This window comes from Tiliqua scincoides, chromosome 5 (assembly GCF_035046505.1).
Source record: "Tiliqua scincoides isolate rTilSci1 chromosome 5, rTilSci1.hap2, whole genome shotgun sequence".
Classification (NCBI taxonomy): Eukaryota; Metazoa; Chordata; class Lepidosauria; order Squamata; family Scincidae; genus Tiliqua; species Tiliqua scincoides.
The window spans coordinates 63,791,766-63,814,771 of record NC_089825.1 but is presented as its reverse complement, the minus strand read 5'-3'; the positions used below and the strand labels follow the sequence as shown (position 1 = coordinate 63,814,771).

At 45.8% G+C, this 23,006-nt stretch overlaps 1 protein-coding gene across 1 annotated transcript in view; it reads right to left on the bottom strand.

The window, feature by feature from the left end:
* The window catches only part of CNTNAP2 (contactin associated protein 2), a 1,320,279-nt gene that overhangs the window by 212,548 nt on the left and 1,084,725 nt on the right, over positions 1–23,006 (bottom strand). Inside the window, exon 14 of the mRNA XM_066629190.1 lies at positions 6,188–6,344. Coding sequence (XP_066485287.1) covers positions 6,188–6,344 — 157 coding nt within the window. The remainder of the gene's footprint in view (positions 1–6,187; positions 6,345–23,006) is intronic.

Sequence of the window (23,006 nt, the reverse complement as noted above, 5' to 3'; positions counted from 1 at the left end):
TCTCCCTATCCACTCTGTCCATCCCCTGCATAATTTTCTATGTCTCAATCATGTCCCCCCTCAAGCGTCTCTTTTCTAGGCTGAAGAGGCCCAAACGCCGCAGCCTTTCCTCATAAGGAAGGTGCCCCAGCCCGTAATCATCTTAGTCGCTCTCTTTTGCACCTTTTCCATTTCCACTATGTCTTTTTTGAGATGCGGCGACCAGAACTGGACACAATACTCCAGGTGTGGCCTTACCATCGATTTGTACAACGGCATTATAATACTAGCCGTTTTGTTCTCAATACCCTTCCTAATGATCCCAAGCACAGAATTGGCCTTCTTCACTGCCGCCGCACATTGGGTCGACACTTTCATCGACCTGTCCACCACCACCCCAAGATCTCTCTCCTGATCTGTCACAGACAGCTCAGAACCCATCAGCCTATATCAAAAGTTTTGATTTTTTGCCCCAATGTGCATGACTTTACACTTACTGACATTGAAGCGCATCTGCCACTTTGCTGCCCATTCTGCCAGTCTGGAGAGATCCTTCTGGAGCTCCTCACAATCACTTCTGGTCTTCACCACTCGGAAAAGTTTGGTGTCGTCTGCAAACTTAGCCACTTCACTGCTCAACCCTGTCTCCAGGTCATTTATGAAGAGGTTGAAAAGCACCGGTCCCAGGACAGATCCTTGGGGCACACCGCTTTTCACCTCTCTCCATTGTGAAAATTGCCCATTGACACCCACTCTCTGCTTCCTGGCCTCCAACCAGTTCTCAATCCATGAGAGGACCTGTCCTCTAATTCCCTGACTGTGGAGTTTTTTCAGTAGTCTTTGGTGAGGGACCGTGTCAAACGCCTTCTGAAAGTCCAGATATATAATGTCCACGGGTTCTCCCGCATCCACATGCCTGTTGTCCTTTTCAAAGAATTCTATAAGGTTCGTGAGGCAAGACTTACCCTTACAGAAGCCATGCTGACTCTCCCTCAGCAAGGCCTGTTCGCCTATGTGTTTTGAGATCCTATCTTTGATGAGGCATTCCACCATCTTACCCGGTATGGATGTTAGGCTGACCGGCCTATAGTTTCCCGGGTCCCCCCTCTTTCCCTTTTTAAAAATAGGTGTGACATTTGCTATCCTCCAATCTTCTGGCACCATGGCCGTTTTGAGGGACAAGTTGCATACCTTAGTCAAGAGGTCTGCAACTTCATTCTTCAATTCCTTAATAACTCTTGGGTGGATGCCATCAGGGCCCAGTGACTTATTGATCTTTCTCAATAAGGTCTGAAACATCTTCTCTTTTAACCTCTATCTGACTTAACTCCTCGGTCGGGAGGGGCCGTTCGGGCAGCGGTATCTGCCCGAGGTCTTCTGCCGTGAAGACAGATGCAATCCCCTCTGTTGCTACCACACCTGCCCCTTTTAAAGCAATCCCCTCTGTTGCTATCACACCTGCCCCTGTGTGTGTGTGTGTGTGTGTGTGTGTGTGTGAGTGAGTGAGTGAGTGAGTGAGTGAGTGAGTGAGTGAGTGAGAGAGCTCCACCTCACTGCACGTGTTCTGGTTACACAGGGTTTTCTGCCCCCCTCTTCAGCTTCTGCTGGCTCAGGGGCTCCAGGAATGTTACTGTACCTTCAAAAGGGGAACCTCTTCCATGGCTCCAGGGCTGTTCCCTGCCTGGGCGAGCCTTTTTGCAGTGTTTTGGGCTGCCTGGAAACTCCAGCGCAGGGCAAAGGAGGCAAAGGTGTGTGTGACTTTTAGTACCCCCACCCCATTCGCATTGAGACAAATCCACAGATAAAAAAATCCGTGGATGAATAGGCCACGCCTGTACATATTTCTACCAGAACCAAGATTCAGAGGAAAAGAATCCCATGGACTGGATGACGCAAAAGACAAATAACACACTGCGGGAGGAACAGCACCAGAAACTATTAAGCTGGTATTTGATTTAAGTTGGCATTCAAGTCCTGTAACTTTGTCACTTATGCATTTAATTCTATATTTCACTGAATAACTGTGATGCACACCTCAAACAATGCTTTACAGGCTTGTTGTCCAGTTAACATTTGACAGTAACAGCAAAATAAAGCAAGATTGAAATTGCACTGAACCGAGCATCTGTGACTAAAAAGGAACTCCTGAAAGTAGCTAGATAGGAAGAATAGTTCTTGCCAAAATGATACATTTCAAAGTAAATATGAAAAGCATAATTTTATGTTCCACTGCTGCATTGCAAAGGTTTACGCTGTGTAATGATGCATCAAATTGTTTCATAACAAAAATAACTTTCTAGTTTAAGATTCAACATGTCATAGAGTCATTTTTGCAATGAAATGTTCAAGATGAAAGGAATATATGAGCTAGACAGCAAATGAACAAGGGTTTCATTTCCAAAGCCTGTAAAAATACCTAAGTAACTACTGTTGATTCAACAGAGCACTGAGGATTGCTTTACATATTAATCATGACTGCTCTAGTGTGGTATGTGCAGAATTGAAGAGACTCAAAGGGAAAAGAGATGCAACAGAAAATCTTAGGGACAAAATATGTTGCATGACACTCAGAGAAAGCAAAAGTAGTGCAGCCAGCTCAACAGTGCACTGAATTGATCATGCCGCCCTACCATGCATGTAACCTGGAATGAGGACCAGTGTCTGGGCATGAAGGGTCCATTCACACTTCTGAATATAGACTGATCCTAGTTCTTGATGCAATTTACAGTATTTATTTTTTAAAATAATTATTTATCTTTCACATTTTTATACCACCATTCCTCCAAGGAGCCCAGGGTGGGGTACATGGTTCCTTCCCTCAAGATTTTATTGACTTTCATTTGAAGCTTTAAAAAAAATTATAAATAGCATGTGTGGGTAGGGGTGGGTGGGTAGGTGCATGATCAGACTAGGAACCAAGTAGAGCAGCTGGGTGGAGTGGCCAGACAATGTGTGGGGATGAAGAAGTTAGCCAGCAGGTGCAGGGTCCCCCTCCAGCTTGCTGCTTCCCTCAACCCACCACCTGAAGCGGAAGGTTTTGCTGGCCTCATGTCTGGGCTGCTCCTCTCACAGCACAATTCTACACATGCTTACTTGGAAGTAGTCCCACTGTGTTGAATGGAGCAGACTTACAGGTTGGGGTGTATAGGACTGCAGCCTCAGACACACAATAAATACAGGGGCACCCTCATAATCCACAGGGGTTCCATTCCAGGACCCCCTGCAGATAAGGAAACCCATAGATAATGAAATCTGCATGTTTGGGGGCCCTGTGCTCCCCTAGCCTCTGGAGGATGTTCTGAAGGTTGGGGAAGTTGCCCTCAGAATGCCTTCTAAGGCCTCTGGGAGGTCTTAGAACTGGGGTGTCAAACGTGTTTCATTCCAAGGGCTGAAAAGCATTCCTGATGCCTGCTGAGGGCTGAAAGTGATATCATTAGGCAGGAAGTGATGTCATTAAACAGGTCACAACCAAAAATAAGCACCTTTTCTCACTTAGGAACTCATTAGCTGCAAATCACAGAAGAGAAAACACACAAGTCATCATGTTTCAAGACATGGGACAGCCCAATTTTCATGTGGGTTGCCCTTTCAGCAGTGCCACCTCAGCATTGCTCAGCAGCTGAGAGCCCAAGGGCCTGATAAAATGCTTCTGTGGGCCACATCCGCCCCCCCCCCGGGCCTTATGTTTGACACCCCTGCCTTAGAAAGTCACTTCTGGTTTTTTGTAAAAAAGCAGAAGTGACATTTTAAAGGCCTTAAAAGGCCTTTGGAGACCCTCAGAACACCCTCTGGAGGAGAGGGGAACACAGGTCCCCTCACCTACAGAGGGTCAGGTGAGTCTGACCTGTGGGTTCAGGGACCTGTAGATACTAGAAACTGTGGGTCCCAAATACATGGATAATGTGGTCCCACCTGTATCTCCTATATCAGTGTTACTCAAACTGTGGTTCGGGACCCACTAGATGGGTTACGAGCCAATTTCAGGTGGGTCCCCATTCATTTCAATATTTTATTTTTAATGTATTAGACTTGATGCTACTATGGTATGTGACTGCATTTGGGGAAATGTGACAGACCTGTACTTTTAACAAGTGACCATGTATATTCTTTTAACAATGTTAGTAAATGGGACTTACTCCTGGGTTAGTGTTGGTAGGGTTGCAGCCTAGGATTGTTAAAAATTTTCCTGCTTGATGTCACTTCTGGTCATGACATCACGTCCAGTGGATCCTAACAGATTCTCATTCTAAAAAGCGGGTCCTGGTGCTAAATGTGTAAGAACCATTGCCCTACATAACTTGTTACTTTGCTTCATTTAAAAAGTTTCATCTCGGGAGGTCTGCATCACGTCAAGTTGATCTTTCAAATACCGATTCACTTTTTGGTGTCTCAGTTAGCCTGCTAGCTAGCATTTCTTCAACTTCATTAATCTAGCACTTTGGAGGCTTGCTACAACCTTAGTATTCTTTTGTAATTCCTCTCCTTTCATTTGAAAGCCATTTTAAAGAAAGTCTCTCTCATTGTTCCTTAGTTTCTATTAATCCAGATACTTAAATACTTATTTCATCCCACATGCATCGTGTATTTTCCTCAGTTCAGCAATCACGAATAATGCAACGAATTAATGTTTTAATTCCAACAGTCAGCATGCTACTATTGATCCAAATATCAACAGGCTGATTACAGCAAAATGTTAATAAAAATGAGAACTATGTCTCTTTACTAAAGCTTTCAGAGCTATAATTGCACATTTATATAATCATTAGGGATCAAAGCAGAGACACTGCGTTAATGATGAATCCAGATCTCTCCATTTACAAAGAAAAAATTCCTTTGAGAGCAATTGTATTAGATGTTCAGTATAAAAATAACTTGTTTTAAAAAAGTAAAAAAAGGAATGTTTGGGAAATTCAGGTGGTTAAAGACATGCATGCAGGCCAAATCCATTAATGTACCATCTCACTAAGATAATAATTAGAAAGAAACAGATTAACAGCCCAATCCTACGCATGTCTACTCAGAAATAAGTCCCATTACAGTCAATGGGGCTTACTCCCAGGAAAGTGTGGATAGGATTGGGCTGTAAGAGTCCAACCCTATCCAACTTTCCAGCACTGATACTAATGGGGCATGAGCTACATCCTGCAGTGTGGGGGGGGGGGGGAGAGAATCATGGAGGTCTCCTCAAGGGAAGAAAATATTTGTTCCCTTATGGGGCCGCGTTGTGGCTGTATCAGCATTGCCAGAGTTGGCAGCATTGCCTATCAGCTGGATAGGACTCTAAAAGGTTAGAAACTGGCTGCGTATTGTTTGCTCCTAACATCCAGTACTCTGAGATATACTGTCTCTAAACATGGAGGTTTCATTCACAGTCCTTTATGGTTCCAGTTGATAGGCCTATCCTTCCATGATAGATGGCTGTTAAAGGATCAAGGAAAAACTAACAGCCCGATCTTGAGCTGCCCGGGGCACCCAGGCTTGGTGGCACAGAGAAGGGCTGCCGCCGGATCCTGCACCTCCTGGGCTACCGTGGGAGGCGCCTCGGGAGAAGGAGACTTTCGTCCCCTTTTCCCCGAGTAAGGTAAGCCGCAGTGGGGCTACTCACTTTACCGCCGACCTTTTGGTGCCTCGGTAAAGGCACTCATGTAGGGTGCGCAGCCCTAAATGTGCACCTTAGATACTGTGGAGCTGAGCTCTGCGGACCCGCCTCCCATCCCTCTCCCAGGCACGCCCCCTCCCCACATCACACTTCCCCGTCACACCTCCTCCCCGCCTGCCTCTCCCATCCCTGGAACGCCTCCTCCCCACCCCTTCCCCCGCCCCTACCTACTGTGCCATGGCTCGGCAATCTGGGAGACCGCTGAGCCGCAGAAGCTGGGTGACCGCCCCACGCTAGCCTAGCACTGGCCGGTGCTGGGTTAGCACTGGTGGGAGCCCGGCGATGAGGCTGGCAAATGTGCCTTACGGCATGTTTGCGACAGTACTTGGCGGCACGGAGTCGTGCCGCCAAGCACAGGATTGGGCTGTCAGTAAGTGGTCACAGCCACATTCTGTGAAAATTAAGTCCACTAGCCCATTATGCATTGTGCACTTCCTGTTCCTTATTCTGAACTACTACCTGTTTCAAATCAATCAATTTCATTGGGTGACTAAGTTTTAGTATTATGAAGCTGATTAACTGTGCATATACATTTGACAACATGCTTACCATTGTTTATAGTCAGCATCACAGTTGCAGTAGTATTTGGAATCCGTGCAGTTACGCTCAATGCCGCAGGCGCATTTCTGAATGCCTGGTCCAGAACCTCCCCAATAGTTGTGCTTTTCATTGCCTTTTCCAATCCACCAACTATAAGGGTTACTCTCTGTAAAGACAAGGAACATCAAATTAGTTATACAGCACAACTTGTACTAAAGGTGGGTGCTTCTGTGTGCATCACACTGTACCCTAGGAGCCATTAGGCACATCTGGAAAAGAAATATACTGATCAAACATCAGAAACTTTGATTCTAAAGTGTGAACATATATCTACAAGAAACTCTTGTGGAATCCCAGATTCCAGCTGCTGTGATTGTTTGTGCACCACTCCAATGAACACTTGAGACAACATAGCTGGGAAAAAGGGCCATTTTATTAATAAAGATAGTACAGAAGGAGAGGATGAGACCTGCAGTTATGTGGCAGCAAAGCAACTGTGGTGCGGAGGCTGGACCATCAGAAGGCACCAGAATTGCATCTGTCCCCCAGGCTGGGTGTGCACCCGACTCCAAGCCTGACCCCTTTCACAGGCGGTGCAGCTTATCCAGGTCTACCCCATGAAGGGGTGAGGCAGCCGGACCGCGGGCAATGCCACCTCGAGCCGCAGAGCCTCTGAGGCGGCCCCGCAGTCCTGTCCATGCCCTCATGCTGCTGGGCCCCTGAGGACTTCCACCCTACCTATGCTGCCTGAAGGTGCACGCCAAAGTCCATCTCATGCCTTCTAACCTGCACCACCTGCCATAAAGTGACCAATGTTAGAGAGCAAAGGAAAAAAAAACCCCAACCCTGGCAGTCTGGCGTAGGTGAAAAAACTGCCCACCACCAGCCAATCCTGGTAGGCAGCAAAAAATTCCTACTGGCCCCAAATGGCAACCAGTGTCCACGTGCAAAGGAGGAAGAGGGCTGTGCACTGGCACCCTAAGAGCCCTCTGAGCCTGCCCAGCTCCCAGCTCTCGTCCAATCCCCCACACAGGGGAGGAGCTCTTATGTTCCAGGCTGGGCCAAACAAAATCCCAATCTCGCTGCTTACATTGTGTGATTGGCATTATGGAAGTGGGTATCACAGGTAATATAGCCCAATTCCCATTGAGGTTTCTTCAATGATCTCAGCATACACAGCCAAGATTGAGCATAGTAAATAAGCAATATTTTTTTAAAAGCCTTTGGGGTACATTTCAAGCTAGCATTTCTAAACATAGAATAAAGCTTGCAATATATGTGTTATGCCAACAAAGGGCATTAACTAGCCTGCCTGTATTAAATTTGCACACTTAGTTGAACTTGAATTAGTTTAACACCTTTTCCTTTGTAGACATTGTAAAAGCCTAATCCTGGAAAGCATTTAAGCATGAAGTATTATGACATGTTTTAAAAGCACATCATTGGTGTCAAGTAAATGTTTAATAGAAGTAGTAAAATATTGCTAGAAGCTAAGCTAGATGACCATCAGAATCACTGGTTTAACTTTTGTTGGACTATGTCATTTCAGAGGAAATGCATATTTAGTACTTCTCCATATTTAACCAAAAATCCCAACCTTTTACATGTAGAAAGCAAGCATCTCTGGAGGAAGCATTCTGAATTAGCCTTCTCTCAACATAGCTGTTTTCTGCATGTAGGGAGTTATTTTGTATATTGGGATATTCAAATATGTGACCCCACACACAGCCAGAAGTGGTGCAGTCTGGCAAGAGTGCACTACTTGATTCTGTGGATCAGTGTGAAATGTTACCAGCTGTGAACAAGTTCTAGCGCTGCCTCTGTTTGCTGTGGCATTTATCCTGTCACAGATGAAGACTGCCAGAAGAGTGATAAATCATACCAATAATATTGCAAATTGGAAGAAAATTCAAACAAACTTGGTTGCTTGTCACTTTCTACCTTTTGTTCTGCAACAGATTTGTGAATTGTCACAATCACTGCAAGATTTTTGACAATGAAAACATATTATCCCAGCTGCGGAGATTAAAATGGCAACAGTCGTTAGTCAGGTACCTCCAGGAATCACCCAAGAAAAGTGTTAAAGTCTTTTGACTGTATATATGGAGTCTGTATATATGTATGCTGTTTGGTCCTGTTGCTCTATAGTGTGCTCCATCACCATTAGGACTGCCATTAACTCTGCATACTGGCTGGACTTTCCTGTCCCAGCCCGTGTTAATGTGTCTGTCGCCTGGGATTGAGTGCCGCAGCCTGCCAAACTTGATTCCCTCCTCTATATCTTGCTGAGCCATCCGTGAACCATGTGGTATCCCCCTCCACCTGGTCATAAGGTGGAGCCTCTTTTACTGGGGACTCCCCCAGTGGCTCTACCCTCACCAGTACTGCCCTCAGTCCAAAGGCATATCACCCTCGGGGAGTTTGAAACTCTTTCCCCCTTAATAGGTCTATGCCTATTATGTACTCCAGAACCTGTGAAATTAGGACCGTAGCTATGAATGGTGCAGACTTCCCTATGGCCAACTTCACCTGTTTTTCTGTTGTTATTTCTTCCCCATCACCATAGACATTGACATATCCGATAGGCCCTGCATGTTTCTTTGGGTCACCATGCAATAAGGTCACTTCTGACCCTGTATCCATCAAAGCCAGGACCATCTGCATATTCCCTTTGGCCCAGTGTATGGTTAGGGGGATGTGAGGGCGTGGGCCTCCAGGGATAGCTGTCTTCATTGGCCTTACCACTGGAGCTCGCCCACTCCCCTATATACCCAACCCAACCCAAATGTTGGGCTATACCCAACCCAAATGTTACAAGGTCCTCCTCAGAGGAAGCTGGGGAAATCTCATCCTCACAGTGCACTTCCACCACAAGGTCTGTGGGGCTTGCCTACCTCACTTGGGGCTTTTTCTTCCCCTTGGTGCACTTGTCTTTCTAAAGCTTACATAGCTCCATGGTAGAAAGACCATCTATCTGGTCCTTGGGGACTCCTTGTTCTAATAGGTCAGCCCAGAGTTTCCACCGGGGAACTGCTTGTTCAGGCTGGTGCGACACCTTCCCCTTACGACCTCTCCCAGTGGCCGCCCTCCCTTCAGACTCAAAGGGATGCCTCTCATCTTGTACATTCTGGGCCCTTGGCTGGGAGAGGCTTTCTTCGGGCATATCTTGTAGTTGCCCTAGCAGGAGAACTACACCCCCAACATCATGTCCCTGGGGTGGTCCTAATATGGCCACCACTGCGCCCTTCAAATGCAGTGGGGCACCCCTTACTAGCCGTGACCTCATACCTGGGGAGAAGGGCATGGCATCAGGCCCCATGAAGTTGGCCATATAAATGCCTGATTGCATGGCCATCATGTGCAACTGGTTCATTGCCTCTGCTATGGTGTGCCACTCTGGTAGGTTTTCCTCCCAATCTAGGGCAGAGGGATACCTTGCCCGCACAGCCAAACTGACCCAGCTAACTAGTGGAGAGGGTGGGCCATTTGCCCCCCCCTGTAGGTACCCATTAACCATTAAGTCCCTTGATAGGGCCCCCAGTGCTCGCAACTCCTCCGGGCTTAGCTGAACATTATTTGCCCCTTGATCATATAGGTGGAGCAGCCAGCTGCTAAGCTGTTCTGTGGGGCATTGCCTCATGTCATGGGCAATGTCAGCCAATTCCTGCAGGGTATAGTCTCGCACAGTCCGTACAGGGGCCCCCACAGTGCCCTTGGCCTTGTCGGTGATAAGTGGGAGGGCCTGCACTACGGGTTGTGCCACTCCATCACCCATTTCCTTATCTGAACTTGCACCTGCTGATTCCACCCAGGAGTTGTCTCTGGCTGAGGAAGGGTCATGAGAGCCCTCTTTGCTATCCCTGCAGCCCTGCCCTTTTCCTGCTGTGCGTTTTGACTCAGCCAGGTGTGCTGCCAGTGCATCATTAAGGCCTTCTATCACCCTGATAATTTTTTGGGCAGTTGCCAAGGCTTCCCCATATGCAAGAATTTTCTCTCTCTGTATGCAAATTACCCCTTTTAATTTGGCTATTTCTTCTCTTAGGGCTTTTATCTCAGCCCCCTCCCTACTTGATGTACTAAGTTCTTGAAGGAAGAGGATCCCACGCCTGACCCATCTCACCAGGCGGTGCAGGATTTGAAAAACAGTCAAAAAGAGGCTCACAGTGGTCAGAACATCCCATGATATGGTGGGAGTATTTGCTTTCCATGTGGCCAGGTTTAGGGTTTCCCAGATCTGCCAGAGATCCATTTGCTCTGCTCTCCTATTACACAAAGGGAAACTAATTGCCTTGGGCTTGGACGCTGCTCCTGGTACCAATGTGTCTTGCCACAGCTCCTCCCCACTGGGCCTCCTGCCTGCTTAAGGCTGATCAGTTTCCCTTGTTAAACTTACAAGTGCAGAAAGCAAAAGTCAGAGTCAAGTCCCAGTCCACAGATTCCAAGTAAGTCAGTCCAATCAGTTAGAGTTGCCAAACCAGAGTCCAGAGCCAATAAGTCAAGTCACAGTCTGAGGTCAGTCTCCTCTCCAACCTACACTCCTTCTACAACCCACAAACCCTTCCTGCCTCAGGTGATCCTTATATCCTTAGGGACCTCATTGCCTCTAGTGGCTGCAGCTGTGCAGCACACCCTTTGCTGAAAGCCCAGGCTTTAACTCTTAAAGGGGCCACTGCAGACACCACATTCTACCTCCCCGCCAGATCTTCCGGGATTCCAGTACAAAGTCTTTTGACATTGGCATTCAGAGATGCCAACAGAGATGTAAACATGGAGGCTCCCTGTATCTGTCATGGCTTAGAATAAGAGATGGGCAGCCCAATCCTGAGCTGCCTGGTGCACAGGGCTGCAGTGGTGACAAAAATGGCTGCTGCTGCATCCAGTGCGCTCCAGGCAGCCACCGCCTCCACCCTGGGAGAAGGGGAATTTTGTCCCCTTCCCCCGGGTAAACCGAGTAGCCCCACAATAGGACTACTAGATTTTACAATGACCCAAAGGTTGGCATAGAATGAAGAGCTTCGATGTTGGGTGGCCAGCCTGACACGGAGGCTCAGGATCTGGTGGAGCAAAGCTCCACAGGTCCCGCCTCCCTCCCACTCCGTTCACTTCCCCTGGCATGCCTCTTCCCCACCCTCTCCTTCACCTCCCCCACCCCTAAACACCTCCTCCCCACCACTCCCCATGCCCCTACCTACCTCTGTGCTGCCCAGCAGTCCAAGGGACTGCCAAGTGGCAAAGCTCTGGTGCTAACCCAGTGGTGCTAGGGCCCACAAATGTGCCATACAGCACATTTGCAACAATGTGGGCCAGTAGTGAGCTGGTGCACACTGAAGAGGATTGGGTCCTTAGGGCCCAGTCCTATCCAACTTTCCAGCACTGGTGCAACTCAATGCAGCCCTGAGGCAAGGGAACAAATGTTCCTTTACCATATGGAGGACTCCATAAGTACCCTTCCACCACAGGATGAGTGCAAACCCCACTGGCATTGCGACAAGTGTAAAGTATAAGTGTTAATTGTGTTGTGTTGATATGCCAATAAAGGTTTCAGACAGAACCCCATTGGCATGGCTATATCAGAGATTGAGAGTTGAATAGGATTTGGTCCTTAGAGCCTGATCCTGAAGGGCTCTCACTGGCCCACTGCCAGCCCAGTCAGTGCTGGCCCTGCCACCAAATCCTATCCCCCCTCCTGGCCCAGGAGACCTGACACAGGTCTCCTCGCATCTGTGCCCACAGATCTGAGGAGACCCATAGGGGCTGCATGGTCACTACACGGGTAAGGGAGAGTAAGCTGTCTTACCCTGAGTAGTCCTGGCATTGCTTCCCAGCCCCATGGGCAATAGTAGCCATTTTGGCACGGCATCAGCCCTGGGCAATGGGAAGCTCAGGATTGGGCTGCCCTTCCTTATGAATTTGTCAAATCCATTAAAAAGCCTTTTAAGCTAGTGGTGAATGCCATTCCTTGTGACAATGAATTCCACAGATAAAGAGGCACTGTGGGAAGAGGTAGGATAAATGTATGCCATACCCCAATTAGGTAATTTCATCTTTTGATTAAAAGAGAGAACAACAGCACAATCCTATGCATGTCTACTCAGAAGTAAGTTCCACTGTGATCAATGGGGTTTACTCCCAGGGAAGTGTGTATAGGATTACAGCTTTATTCCCTGGTTTACAGGTTCCCTGCTCTCAGGACTTTTTACCATTTGTCTAAAATTTGACAGTGCAGAGAATAGGAGAGGCAAGGTGCAAGTGAGCAAATGCAGCTACATGCATTTAGACTTTGTTATGGTTGGAAATGAAGACTGGGAAGTGGGGTTAAACAAGGGCTTCTTAGAAAAGTTTGTTCTGACAAGGAATTTGAACAATGAGAAAGGTAGTATCATATAAGTGTATTCAGAATGCCTTTGCTATCACCTGAACATGCCAGTTTAATGTAGTTTAAGCCATGAAGTGCAAGCCTAGACATGTTTACTCAGAAGTAAGCCTCACTATGCTCAGTGGTACTTACTCCTATGTAAGTGTGCATAGGGTTAAAACCTAAGCACCAACTTTTCTAGCAGGATCGAGTAAGGAGTTTGGAGCCTCTGACATACATAATGTAGTATTTGTATTTGAGGAAAGCCTGCAGTGCACCATATTGCCCAGGCACTGCTCCTAACTGTTCTGTTAATGAACCAGGGCACCTCCAGGCTTGTTCACACCTCCAACTACTGCAGAACATAATGCTCCTCATTGCCAATGCTTCCCTTGCAAACTTAGCTAATTACAGCACCAGAAGGGAAGAAAATTACTTACATTTATCAAAAGAAATATTATAAGTAGAAGTGATTAATGAGGATGAAAGTACATGATTAAGTGTAAGAAAGTAAAATTAGCAGCTGGATATAATGATGATGGGCTGCACAGGATCCTACAACTGCAAACAGACCAAACCACAAACTTGGTGCCTGTTTTCAAAATGTGATCAGTCTAAGGAATACATGAAGAAGATAACATCATGGACTGAATGAACAGTTGTTAGACTAGACATGATGGAGTGAAGTTTACCTGCCTCGAGGATCATGCTCTCTGCCTCCTGCTCTTATGTGCAGCACACACACTCAAAACAACAATGCAGATGGAATTCTCCTTTGAACTGTTGCTGCAGAAAACAACCACCCTGTCCATAAGGTGTGCCTTACAGCACGTTTGTGACACTCAGCACTGGCACAGGGCCAGTGTAAGAGCTCAGGATTGGGCTCCTAGTGAGCCTGTTGTGTCAGTGGGTATGGCTGGTTGGCTGCATTCTGCTTGTGGAGGCCTCTATGCAATTCAATGACCCTGGGAACTGGTGTAGCAACTCCTAAATTAAAAAAAGAAAAATTATCAGAAAATATCATTCAGTCTCTGCCCCGGGACATTCATGTGCCTGGGACCTTTCCCAACAGTTTATATCTGGGATAGTTTTCCACAAAGGTGGAGAAGTGCACTGAAATTTGCAGATACTTTCAGCATCCTAACCCTTTGCTAACTGTAGATTTAAAACAATTGTTTGTATGGTTTCTTTTTCTATTAAGGATATTGTTCTTTTTCTGCTGAGAGGAACAGGTAGAGAAAATGGACAAAGCTGTTAGTATTCCCATAGATCACCAGTGTCAGAAAAAAAAATATCTCGCTCATATGATAAAATATGTCTCCTTGAAAACCATTTCATTTAATATGAAAACATTCCTATCAGAGTTAATGTAGTATGAACTAAACTCAGAACAGTCAATAACATATTTATTTCTGACATAATAGAAGAATGTATGGCTTTCAGGGGACCATTTTGCATTCTAGTGAGCATTTAATAAAACCTATTATTTCAACATACAGTTGCTTGAGAGGAAAGAAGATTAATTTTATCACTCTGTGAAGATGTTTTTCAAAAGATTTTCTGTGTGCCTGAGAGAAGCTCCTTCAAAGAAATCAAAATCTCATTTAGGCGCTTGAAGTGATGGTATTTTCAAAAGATCTCAATGACCTTTAGGAGATCTGAGGGCTAAACTCATCTTCAGCACTAAAAGGGCTGCAATGCTGCACATGGTTAGGCCCTCTAAATCCCATTGAAGTCAATGGCATTTAAGCGGCCTAATTGTGATCAGGATTGCAGCTATGGCCTTCATATTTCAGAAACTGCGATCCTTAACCATACTTATGCAGAAAAAAGACTGATCTTTGCATATCTGTCTGCTACAAATGGTTAGCAAAGTGCTGAGTGGACAGGTAGGCTAGTTTAAAATAGGCAGGGATGGAAACTTGAATCAAGTGACTCGGATTCAAGTTGCGAAAATGCGCGTTTTTCACTGACTTGTAGACTCATGAGTTGTGCATGTGGAAGATTTGGAAAAACACTTGAGTCAAGGGCTCCTTGATTCTGCACTCCTCACCACACATGCAGACTTGAGTCTGCCAGTGACTGGGTGTGTTTTCTTACTGTTTTCGTGGCATGAGAAACCTTGTGGGGCCAAAGTTCTGACCAGGCAAGCAGTAGGGAGGTTCCAGCTGTTTGCATCCAAGCAGGAGGGTGGGAGGTGGGAGCGGGCTCTTTTGCCCCTCTCTGATAGGAAGGAAGGAACTGATGATCATTGGACAAAGGATGGCATTTTCTTTGGCTGAGGTATGGCAGAAGGAGTAGCCAAAGGGGTTCCTGCCTTATGATTGGCTGAAGAAGCCCAGGGAGGGTGAGGGAGGCAGGAGCAGACTATCTTGCCCATCTCTAAAAGAACTAATGATCATTGGACAAAGGATGGGCATCTGATATTTTCTTTGGCTGAGGGAGGTTGTCCACTCAGCACTTTGCTAACCATTTGTAGCAGACAGATATGCAAAGATCAGTCTTTTTTCTGCATAAGTATGGTTAAGGATCGCAGTTTCTGAAATATGAAGGCCATATTCATGGCATGGCTCCAGCAGGCTCATTGAATTACTGGCTGCAGCAGGACTAATTCTGTCAAGGAATGGATTGTCCTGGTAAGCCTCACAGCTGCTGCATGTGACTCTCCTCCTTCTTGCCGCTTCTGTCCCCACTCTCTCGCAGTCCGTCCCACCCCTTCCCACCTTGTTTACAGATGGGATGGAGACAGCTGGGGAGTGTTTAAAGAGAACTCTGACACACACACACACACACACACACACACACACACACCCTGGCAGCAGCTCCATTTTTTTTCCACAGCTGGCTTTTTAAAGTAGGCAACTCGACTTGAGTCCTTTAGACTTGCGAAAGGGCGAGTCGAGTTACGGGGGGGGGGCGATGACTCTAGATTCGACTTGAGTCAAGCTGTGCTGGATTTGCTCATCCCTGGTTGTAGGCAACTTATTTATCTGCAGCTTTAGGGTCTAATTTTCAAGGCTCCCTGTTTAGATAATAACCATGTCTTTTTGCTCCCTCTTTTCAAGAACAATTTGGATTCTCTTGCATAAATTCTCTTTGTCAGTCAACCAGGTGTAGCAGAAGACCTACACCTGGGTTCTGAGCTGTCTGTGACAGATCAGGAGAGAGATCTTGGGGTGGTGGTGGACAGGTCGATGAAAGTATCGACCCAATGTGCGGCGGCAGTGAAGAAGGCCAATTCTATGATTGGGGTCATTAGGAAGGGTATTGAGAACAAAACGGCTAGTATTATAATGCCGTTGTACAAATCTATGGCAAGGCCACACCTGGAGTATTGTGTCCAGTTCTGGTCGCCGCATCTCAAAAAAGACATAGTGGAAATGGAAAAGGTGCAAAAGAGAGCAACTAAGATGATTACGGGGCTGGGGTACCTTCCTTATGAGGAAAGGCTACGGCGTTTGGGCCTCTTCAGCCTAGAAAAGAGACGCCTGAGGGGGGACATGATTGAAACATACAAAATTATGCAGGGGATGGACAGAGTGGATAGGGAGATGCTCTTTACACTCTCACATAATACCAGAACCAGGGGACATCCACTCAAATTGAGTGTTGGGCTGGTTAGGACAGACAAAAGAAAATATTTCTTTACTCAGCGTGTGGTCGGTCTGTGGAACTCCTTGCCACAGGATGTGGTGCTGGCGTCTAGCCTAGACGCCTTTAAAAGGGGATTGGACAAGTTTCTGGAGGAAAAATCCATTATGGGGTACAAGCCATGATGTGTATGCGCAACCTCCTGATTTTAGAAATGGGTTATGTCAGAATGCCAGATGCAAGGGAGGGCACCAGGATGAGGTCTCTTGTTATCTGGTGTGCTCCCTGGGGCATTTGGTGGGCCACTGTGAGATACAGGAAGCTGGACTAGATGGGCCTATGGCCTGATCCAGTGGGGCTGTTCTTATGTTCTTATGTTCTTAAGACCAGGCTTCTCTACTTTCAGTGGCTCAATGTGTGAGACACCATGCTGTTGGGACTAGCTGGCCCAGCTGTAGCACCATGATAAGCCCCTTTTGCAGAAGTTCAGTGGAGCCACTTTTGCTTTCATCAATTTAGGCAATGAACATGTGACAACTGCAGGAGGCTGGGGTTGGCCTTGAGCCCAAGCCTCAGTAAGCCTAGCCAGTGGGAGCTACAGTGGACACAGCTATAAAGCACATGCAGTTGAGCATCCCTAATCCAAAAATCCAAAATGTTCCAAAATCTGAAATTTTTGAGCACCAACATTAGGCCACAATTGGAAAATTTCACAATTGACCTGATGTGACAGGTTGTGGTCAAAATGCAGGCACACAATACTAAGTTCATTATTTCATTAAGTATATGTAAATATTCCAAAATGTGAAAAATCAGAAACACTTCTGCTCCCAAGTATTTTGGATAAGGGATACTCAACGTGTATACTCAACCAGTGCTGTCAGGGCAGCACTGAATGGAAGCTTGCTCACCCACTTTTCTTCAGGCATTACATGGTTAGACAGCCATCTATTGGATGTCAAAGAGGAATTTTTTGGTTCTCATTCCCTGATTGGCCTGAGAAGGGAACTGTTTTTGGTGACTCTGCACTGGTGAGTACCCCAAGTGGTGCAGGTTGGCTTTCTTAATTCCACTGGGATAGGAAGCACCCTTTGGCCAATGCTGAAGTCAATGGCCTGCCCCTGGTTTACTGACTTGGGATGACCTAGGATGCTGGCAGAATCTCTTCAACACACCTTTAAGGTGTTTGAGCACAGAATGAAGGAACTTTAACTGGTCCAAATCTTACAGCGGGGGGGGGGGGGGTGCCTGATCCAGACAGGCAGCAGGAAACACTAGACGGCTATTGATCCAATTCCCAATGCATTTCAAGCAATAATCTTCTTCATTGGGGGCAACAAAACTGACATCTCTGGTAATTTCTTTAGAAGACTAGGTCAAAGTTGTTTTTGTTTTTATTTTCTCTTCCTTACTGGAACGTTCCTTAGGGCCCAATCCTATCCAATTTTTCAGTGCTAGTGCATTTGTGCCAGTGGGGTGTGTGCTGCATCTTGTGGTGGAGGGGCAGTCACTGGGGCCTTCTTAAGGTATGGGGACATGTGTTCCCCACAGGACTGCATTGTGGCTACACCAAAGCTGGAAAGTTGGACAGGACTGGGCCCTTAGGCAGTAATACAAACCTGTATGTACAGCCTTGCATTGCTGTTGCGTGCATGTTCCAACAGGAAAGAGAAAATGGGGGGGGGGGAACACTGCCTTTTTTGGCACGAGTCTTCTAAAGAAATTATCAGAGATATCAGGTGTTTTGGTCTCCTGATGAAGAGTATATTCATTGAGATGTGTTGGGATTGAGATTTATGCCTCTTGGATCAGTAAACTAGACTCTTGCACCTGCTGAATCTTTTGCCTGTTTCCATTTCATGGTGCTGCTCTTCTGAAGTTTTTGAAGTATGAAATAAACAAGTGTGCCTAGAACTGTTCTAGGGATGTTGATACTAGTGCGTAACAGTCCATGGAGATGACCCCCGCCAGAATTAAAGTCAGAATGAGAGCTCAGAGATGAGTGGTGGTCTGGCCACAGATATTGTTGAAGGGGAACTCTCATACTTGATATATTTGAGAGCACACCTAGCGGAGTGCTCCATGGTCAATCTTCCCCTGGAGCTGGTTTACCTATTAGATTGTAGTCATAACCAGTGGATGGAAGTCATACCATCCTTGCATGTCATCTTTGTACGTGGCTGATTGGGTCAGACTATGCTGTGTCCTCAGTGGCATAATGTTCTGTACAGGATGTAATCCTATGCACACTTCATTGGGAATATGCTGTAAGACTTTTGTGAGTCAGGGCCAGCCATTCACATGACCACCTGAAGCAGTTGCCTCCGGCAGCAGATTGGTGGGAGGGGGTACCCATCTTTGTTTACCTATTTACCTTCACTGCTTTTCCTTCTCTTTCCAGTCTCTGGATTGGAAATGGAACAGGGGGACCGAGAGGAACAGGAAAGAGGAGAGTGCTGAGCTAGAACAATGGAGCATGGAAGGAGCAAAAGCCCTGTTCTGAGTAAACATGCATAGCATTGCACCGTTTGTAAATATAACCGTTTTCAGCAGACAGTTTTTCTTACTGAACTAACATGATGACATGACAAACAGTGCCTTCTGTGCAGCTGTTAAAATGGTATGAATACAGTTTGATCCTCCAGAAGCCCACATTATTCAAGACCCACCAAAGTAAACAGAACTGATACTTTAAAGGTCAAATCCTAGTTTGCAATAAAGACCTTTAAGTCCTTGCAATTTTAAAGGAGCTTGGTGTCACGGCACCTCTGATGAACAAGGCTATTGGAGGAGGGCTCTTTCAAATGAAGGCCCTTGCTAATTATAGTGCTCACTTGATTCACCATCAACAATTGCAAAATTAAATTAATTGGTTGGGCAGATTTGCCCTAGACATATCAGAAACAGCTGTTTGCTTTGTGCAAACAGTTGGAACAGTTCCATAATGCAGTCAGCTCACATGTCGGGGAGTTGGGGAAGGGAATCTCCTTATTAAGTACCACATACAATTGTAATACTAACAGACACCTAATCCATACTTCTTAGCTCCTTGTCAGAAAAAAGCTCTTGTTGCATGTCGTGCAAATAGAGTATAACAACAAAAGATATACTAGTGTCCTCATCCTTGTCAGCAGAGTAGGATCAAAGAAGGTCATTCAAAAACATGTTTAACCACTCTTACACATAGAAATTAGCTTCCATTTTACTAGTAAATCCACAAGTAAGACGCATGCCCAAGCTAGTTGCCAGTTGTAAGGCTTATCTGCATATGTGAAGGCACAATAATTTTTGAGATGCCTCCCCATGTGTAACTTTGGATGTTCCATCCAGGTGTGCTGGCTCCTCCAAAGAGGTCATCTCTTTGTGACTTGTCCACTGACTTCAAAGTTGGTTTACAGATATTAAGAGGTATCTTTCTTGCCTTGCCAGTTCTCCCTCCCCATCAGAAGCTGTTTGACAGCACAATCCTATGCAGGTCTATGCAGAAATAATTCCCATCCTTCTCAATGAGACTTACTCTCAGGAAAGTGTGTATAAGATTGCAGCCTCAGTCAGTCCCAAGCAGCTGGAGCAATGAACTCTTATTAAGAGGTTCTAGCTAACTAGTGTGACAAATACAGGCCTTGACATTTCAGAATAAATGTTGTGCCCCCTCCTCTTTGAGCACCTAGAACTACATGTGTCAAGTTAGAAGAGTACAGAAAAGTACCCCAACAATTTGGATCCCTCCCAAGAATGAACCAGTCCACTATAGCTTTTTAAATATACACAAAAGTGAGGAAAATTCTGCTTATGTTAGTGTCGAATTGTATACACAGAACTATATAGCTGTAGATGGAAGTTCTTGCTATTTACAAAAAAAAGAACACCATGTATGACACCTATGGATCAGAACACTATTCTTCATTTTACTCCCATTCACCACACAAACTCATCCACATTACCGTCGCACCCCCCAAATAATGACACCATACAATGGCTTGGAATTTAAACTGGACAACTTTTATTAAATTTTAATATAACAAACTGCAGTAGGGCAACTGCAAGAAAGACCCTCTAAAGTGCAGGGTATTTAACTGGGGGAACAGTCCTGGTTGTCTACCACCCCTGGATCTCATTGGGCGTCAACTCAAACTCGAGGCAAAGTTCAGACTTGAGTCTGAGCTGACCTGTCAGTGCCAACCTTCGTAGGGTTGAGGCAGCTGAACTGGGCAGTCCCTCAGTACAAGCCCCAAGGGAGGCTGCCATGTGTCCAAACCCCTCCCCCACCACCACCACCAGGAAGTCTGAGCCAGCCATTGAGCCAGTCAGGCATGAGAGTAGTCCTGGCTTACCCACTGGCCTTGCTGCCTCAGATTGACACCAAGATAGACATCTACTTACCTGAACCCCACACAAAATTTGCCAAGTGACCATGCCCTATTTAATTAATACCCAGTCACCTTCCTGCCAGTCTGGGGTAGGTGAAAAACCAATCAGCCAATGGCTAATCAGGTTGATGGTAAAACCCATCAACCCAGCTCTCCTACCCAGCTCTCAAGGAGCAACCATCTAGTCTCAGACTGACATGAGTAAGAGATGGATTAGGGTGTGGTTGCTGTCAGGGGGCAAATTGAGCTCTTGGTGCATTTGCATGTCCAGACAGACCTTCTGACCTTCCTTTCTGGTTGTCCTTGACCAATTAGAGGCCAAGTCCTTGCCTAGTGCCTTGAGGCAGATGGTGCAAAGGCATTAGCATACTAAACATGCGCTAATGATAATTCTAAAGATCTTGTCTATGTTACAGTCTTTACAGTAGCAGACCTGCAGGATGGCTCCAGTTAAAATCATTGTACATCATGCATTCAAGTTAATATACCCACTGCAGTCTGGCAAATCAGTGTGCTGGTGACAGCATACGTCTTGGAGAACTGACAGCACCAAACATGAAGGAACTGTAGAAAAAGCAGCCACATCAGCAAGACAGCTATACTTTACATCAAAAGGCCAGAGTGGAGTAGGCAGTAATTCCTGATTCTTCCAAGTTTGCAGATCATGTTTCTTCAAGCCTCTAGGATAGTCCATTTTTTGCTGGCTAGTGTTTGCCTTTGTACTTTGATCCCCTTGAATGAGAGGCTATCTAAACTGTTCCCACAATGTGAGGTTTTGCTTCATTTTTTTTTTTTTTTTTTTTGAGGCTATCTTCCCAGCTCTTCAGAGGGTCCTTCTGGCATGTGTGAATATAAACTGTTACCACTTTGTGCACAATTACAGGAAAAGTCAGTGATATAAGAGGTTCCTTGGATTAATCATTCTGGTGGCCTCCTGTTTTCCTCCTATTATCACTCTGAAACCTTTCCCCCCCTGATATTCCTGATAATGTATAGTTTATTTCAGCACTGAAATAGAGCAAGTCACACGGGCAGCTAATTCAGTAATGATATGATTTATGGAAGCTGCCTAAATTACAGCTAAGAGGTGTTCTGAAAAAAGGTAAAGCCTACAACCTGGAGCAGCCGCTCCTCTCCCTCCTCCACCCTCAAAGAAAGAGAAGAAGTGAGTGTATTCTTTGTAAGACTGCCATCTTTTAGTGGGCTTGCTTCTGTGCCTGAAAGAGCTCTGACACATAAAAAATGACCCTCTGAATGGCAAGCTTTCTGATACATTTGTAGATCAGAGTGTTGTTCTAGGAAAAGTACAGTGGCAGGTGGCAACCAGGCATCCAGAAAGGAAGTCAGAAGTATCACAAGTCACAAGTCGGAGTCAAATTAAGAAATGACAAGAGAAGCATCTCTAGAATGGGTTTATCTCCCTATGGCTCAGAACAAACAAAATGGCTTCTTGGGAATGTTTTGGTAAGAATTAACCAAAATGGGGAACCAATGAGGGACAGACAGTTATTCCTTCTCCTTTGAGTGCAGTAAGGAGGTGGTAACAATGGCTATCAGAGTCGGCAGCGTGAAGGAAAGCAAGTAACAACAAGGCAAGCCATTAGACAGATGTAGCCAGGCAACCTTACAACCACTCAGACTAATGACATAGGCCAGAGTTAGAAACATCGTCGTCATCATCATAGCTGAACAATAGCAATGAGCCACATTACTAGGAAAATTGAATATTATACCACAATATCTAACCAGTTACTCTTGATTAGACGTTGAACTAGTGAGCACCCAAAAACCCCAGTCCACACATCTGGTGGGTTGCGACACTACTGATGATGATGAGAAGAAGCATTGCTACAGCAGTTTTTGAATGGAAAAAAGCACTTCCTATATTATTATCCTAGTGTCAGGTAACAGGAAGGGTTAATAGCGTACCTGGTCCCATACTTAGAAGGTTGTTACAAGGAGTACATCCCTGTAAGTACAGGACTTTTAATCCCTTCTGTCACTTGACACTATCTGAATAGGTAATTCCAATACTCCTTTATAGGTAAGATAGGTGGGATAGAAATGTCTTAAAATGGAAAGAAAAAAAAAGACATTCTCTTCTCTGGACATGTGCTGCGCTGACAGAAAGCCTCAACAAGGAGCACGTCAACTGGTGCAACTCTCCTGGCATGGTGGCACAAAGAGCAATGTACCTGAGTCTTGCTGCTAGAACCCCCCCCCCCCGGTTGAAGCTCCAGAATGTCTTACATGGGCTGAGAGAGCTGCAGCATGCCTGGGATTGTATGGGAATCCCATGCATGGGATTATGCAAATTATGCATGGGAAGGATAGAGTGGATAGAGAGATGCTCTTTACACTCTCACATAACACCAGAACCAGGGGACATCCACTAAAATGGAGTGTTGGGAGAATTAGGACAGACAAAAGAAAATATTTCTTTACTCAGCATGTGGTTGGTCTGTGGAACTCATTGCCAGGATGTGGTGATGGCATCTGGCCTAGATGCCTT